Source organism: Propithecus coquereli, unplaced genomic scaffold, assembly GCF_000956105.1.
Source record: "Propithecus coquereli isolate 6110/MARCELLA unplaced genomic scaffold, Pcoq_1.0 Scaffold449, whole genome shotgun sequence".
In the NCBI taxonomy this organism is placed as follows: domain Eukaryota; kingdom Metazoa; phylum Chordata; class Mammalia; order Primates; family Indriidae; genus Propithecus; species Propithecus coquereli.
Window position 1 is genome coordinate 266,310 of NW_012150274.1, and position 4,704 is coordinate 271,013.

General features: G+C 59.1%; 1 protein-coding gene across 1 annotated transcript in view; it reads left to right on the forward strand.

Moving 5' to 3' along the window:
- Positions 1-4,704, forward strand: part of QSOX2 (quiescin Q6 sulfhydryl oxidase 2) — a gene marked incomplete at its 5' end in the record, with an annotated part of 40,741 nt that overhangs the window by 29,215 nt on the left and 6,822 nt on the right. The window contains 4 exons of the mRNA XM_012654722.1: positions 153-287; positions 482-611; positions 2,605-2,727; positions 4,132-4,282. Coding sequence (XP_012510176.1) covers positions 153-287; positions 482-611; positions 2,605-2,727; positions 4,132-4,282 — 539 coding nt within the window. The remainder of the gene's footprint in view (positions 1-152; positions 288-481; positions 612-2,604; positions 2,728-4,131; positions 4,283-4,704) is intronic.

Here is a 4,704-nt window from a genome sequence, read left to right on the forward strand (position 1 = left end):
GGCTGCAGCGTTGTGGTCACTGCGTCTCCCACCCATCCCCCGGCGAGTGCTGGGGACTGAGTTGGGGGAGCTTTCCCAAGTACGGGGGTGGGAGTGGGGCCTGACTTTGTGACGCGGCGACGCTTCCCCCATGGCCCTCTCCTTTCGCGCAGTGTGAAGCCTCTCCGATCGTTCTTTTCCTCGTATTTGAAGTCACTGCCAGATGTGAGGAAAAAGTCACTTTTCTTGCCCGAAAAGCCAAACAAAGAAGAAAATTCCGAAACGGTAGTTTGGAGAGAATTCGACAAGCAAGTATTCCTCCTGGACTGGCGCTCGGGGGGCTGAAGGTAGACGCAGGGGTCTGCGTGTGCAGGGCAGCTGGCTCCCCTCCAGCCAGCCGCTGGCCACCCAGAGACCCCTGCGGCCCTGGGAGTCCTGGCGGGGCGGGGCGGGGCGGGACGTCGAGGAGAGGTGGGTGGCCTGACTCTGCCGTTCCTCCTAGGTCCAAGCTGTACACGGCTGACCTGGAGTCGGGCCTGCACTACCTGCTGAGGGTGGAGCTGGCGGCCCACAAGTCTCTGGCGGGAGCGGAGCTGAAGACACTCAAGGACTTCGTCACCGTCGTTGCCAGGGTGCGGGCTGTTCTCGTCTGGGCTGGGTGTGGGCGTTGGGCTCTGTGAGGAGCAGGTGTCTGAAACACTTGTTTTTGATGGGGGATCAGCCGATCTCAATTAGACACTCTGGGCTTTTCTTTCGGCTGCTCGAGTCTGCACTTTGGTTCAGCCAGCATTTCCCCAGCGCCCCTCTGTGTCTGATGCCGTTCTGAGCACTGGGGCTGGAGGCTGGGGAATTGCGGCTTTCGGGTAGACGGTGGGCATGTAGAGGGTGCAGGGCTTGGGCAGGGGGGCCAAGGGTGCAGTCTGGGCACCGTTTGAAAGGCTGAGCTCTGGCTGCCTGGAGAGGGGACGGCAGGAGGCTGTGGTCGTCCCCCGCTGGGGGCCGGACGGACCTCGCCTCAGCAGCCTCTTCGGGGGCCCATGGACAGGGCAGAAGATAGAAGCAGAGGCCGCAGCAACCCAGGTTCGGGGAGGGGACCAGGGGCTCCGCCCTTGGGACCATGATCGCACAGATGTGGTATCTGAAACTGCTGATTGGGTCACCAAGGAGGGCAGAGATGTGGCCCAACATGGCTCAGGCCCTGCCGTGCCCAGGGTCGGCTGAAGAGGATCCGCCAGGGAGATGGTCAGGGGAGCCTTGTCGGGCCCAGGCTGTGGCCTTCCCCAAGCCGACCCCCGGACAGCCCAGCCCCGGGCCCAGCCCCAACCCCTGCTGCTGGTTGCAGGAGGAAGCGTCTTGTCTAGTGGTCACCAGGCATCGTGCTGTGACCTAAATTACTTGTATCGTCTAAAAGATAAGGGGGCTGAATTTTAAAAGATCTCTCTGGCCAAAAGTAAGGTCCCTTGTAGAATAATGTATGGTCACCACTTTGGATCGTCAGAACTTACTTCTACAGTAGGATTTTTGAAGCATAAAGGCACAGAATTTATGTCTCAAGGAGTAGTGGTGTTTCAGATTCACGTTGGACGCTCTTCACCCACGGTGTCACTGAGAATCCAGAAATCTCCAGCCGGCCTCCTTTCCTTCAGAAAGTGTCCTGCTCATCTGCCCGTCATGTTAGCACTGGACGGCGTGGCCCTGGCAGTGGCCGCCAGCTGTCAGCAAGTCGCGGCTGCGTGCGCTCCCCCCCCCCCGGCCCCCGCCGTAGCTGCGCGCGGCACTCCAGGTCTCACACAGTGCAGGTGGCTCCTGAAGGCGGCAAGGTAGTGATAAATCGTTCTTAGCGATTTCTCTGAAGTGTGCTTAAACGTCTGAAGGTAAATTTTTTAGAGGGTATTGGAGGAATTGGTAAAAAAGAAAAAGAATCTCAAAAAAAAAGAAGGTAAATGTAGTGCTGGTAGATTGGTAGCTGTGCCTCGTAGCGTAGGAGGGGACCCTGACTGAGCGGAGGCTGGGATGTTTTGAGTCTGGCTGTTTCAACGCCGTCAGTAAGAGTTTAGCTCAGGTTTTAAGTTCTGTTGGCAGTCTGTATTAGTGCGTTTAGTGAGGCAACATCCAATCAGGTTGCTTGTTAAAGGAGGACAGAACCCCAGGCTGTTTTAGCTGGATGCCCCACGCCCTCCACGCAGCCAGCGACAGCGCGGCCAGGGCAAGGGGAGCGGGCGGGTCGGAGGGCAGAGGCAGCAAGCCCTTGCTGGCTTGATACTGAGTCACACACTGGGACCGGTGGCCTGTCACTGTGAAGCGGCTGCCTGGCGGGAGCCAGGTGGTGGGGGTGGGCTGGGGCACGGGGGTGGGCACAGGCAGTGCTGGAGAGACGCTGTCCGACGCCGGCCCTGCAGCACCTTGGGTTTCCCACGTCTCATCAGGAACCCGGGTTCTTACAGAGACCTCGTCCTCCGTCGGCCGCTGACTGATGGAATCCATTTCCCTGCAGACGCTGCGCCGGTGCTGGCGGGGTGGGCGCAGGGCTGGGGTTTGGTTCTGACCCAGGCCCTGGGGGAGCGCTTGGGCTGCAGGGGCCGCTTCCCCCAGACAGTCTCTCAGGGTGGATCCTTCCTCGTCCAGTTGTTCCCAGGCCGACCGCCGGTCAGGAAGCTGTTGGAGACGCTGCAGGAGTGGCTGGCCAGCCTTCCCCTGGACAGCATCCCTTACAACGCCATCCTCGACCTGGTCAACAACAAGATGCGGGTGAGCCCCAGACCCCTTCCGGAAGGTCAGGCCCTTGAACGCTGCGCTGTCCTCTCACCCCGCTCTGTGCCCCACAGCGCAGGGCCCTCCTTGCCCTCCATGGCTGAGCCTGGCAGTTTATATGCTGCTGTCTCCAGGAGTTTTATATCCACCCTCGTCTGTCTGACGTGGCGGCATCATGCTGGGACTTTAGGGACAGTTCAGCAGGCCAAGCGTGGTGGCTCACGCCTGTAGTCCCAGCTACCCAGGAGACCGGGGTGGGAGGATCACTTGAGCCCAGGAGGTCCAGTCTGTAGTGAGTTAGGATCGCGCCACTGCACTCCAGCCTGGGTGATGGAGCGAGACCCTGTCTCAGAAAGAAAAGGGAAGAAAAGGCAGGATCTGGGGCTGATGGGACTGTGGGGACACGTCCTGTGCAGCAGGACAGTTCACCGAGTGTTCTGGGACAGCCTGTCCTGGGGAGGTAATTTCCCGAAGCAGCGCGGCACGAGGGTTTGTCTTTCAGTTTTAGTAAGCCCGTCTGGTCCCATACCTCAGAATTACCAAAAACACTGTATTCAGGGAGTGTGGTGGCCCTGCTGGTGCTGCCGCCAGAGGCCAGGTGCCAGCAGGTGACTGTTTTCCCTCAAGGCCTGGGCGCTGCCTCCTGACAGTCCCCACAGTCATGAAGCAGCAGCCCTTGGAATGGAACAGCAGGAGGCAAACCCAGCGTTCGGTTTGCCGGAACGTTCCGGGGCAGCACACTCACCCCAGCACGGGCAGGTCGCTAGGAACCCTGGTCGGGGCGGCTGCTGTGCGAGGCTCTGTCGGCTCCGCCACTGACCCCCAGCGGCTGAGAAGCACGTGAAGCCTTCACGCGGAGGTCAAGGTCACAGCAGCGCCGTGGTGTTTTCCCTTGTGACAGCTGGTCCTGGGCTCTCGAGCCCTCAGAGGGGAAGGTTGGCAGAGCAGGAGGCTCGAGACCACCGCCCTGTGCAGGCGGAGGTGCCTGTCACCATGCGGCGGTGGCGTCTCCTTGCTCACGTGCTCGCGCCGTCCCCGCCCTGGCCAGGGGCTGCTGGAGAGTTGGGCATTTGACTCTTAGCTGCCTTTTCTCTTAGGACTGTCACTGTAACGCTGATTTAACAGAAAAGGTGGTGTCTTTGTGTTTAACGTTGCTGGTTTGTCAAGGCACAAACTCTTCTGCCCGGAGAGTGGAGAACACAGGCCACGCTTCCAGGGTTTGAGATTCTGCTCTGCTCTCAAGGTTGTTTTGTATCGAATTTAAATTGACGCGTGGTGATTTGTACAGATCTTACGTGTACAGCTGATGGAGTTTTGAAAAATGTACACTCCAATTGACATAGGGGCAAATCTGAAAATTTTAACAATTTTCTTTTATTCTTTGTGGGTTTTTGTTTTCAGATTTCTGGAATATTCCTTACTAATCACATAAACTGGGTTGGATGTCAAGGAAGCCGACCTGAGTGGAGGGGTTACCCATGCTCACTCTGGAAATTATTCCACACTTTGACCGTTCGAGCCTCAACCCACCCCAAAGCCCTGGCTGGCACAGGTAAGCCGTCCCGCACTGCCTGGGGCAGTGGTCTGCCTGCCACGTAGCCCAAGCTGGCACGTGCCAGGCGCCATCAGGAGCACATGGGCAGGCTGGTCGCCGTGTGTGAGGCAGCGTGTCGTCAGGGTGTGCGCAGCCCCTGCTAAGGAGAGGGCGTTGGTGTCTGCTCAGGATTGATCGACCCGTGCGCGTGGCTGACCTGCAGGAAATAGGGGAGGGGGTGCTGGCCAGGACGTTCTCTGCACGTAAACGCTCCTTTTTTTGCTTTGAAAACAATAAGTATACGTGAGACATGTCTGGAGAGGTCCTTGCCGGCTGTTGGCAGGAGCTGCTGCCGGCGCCTCACACGCGCTCCTCCGTGGGCAGCTCACGTCCTGGCGGCTTCTTCGGAGCGAGCCCGCGAGAGAGGCCACCCTCTGCCA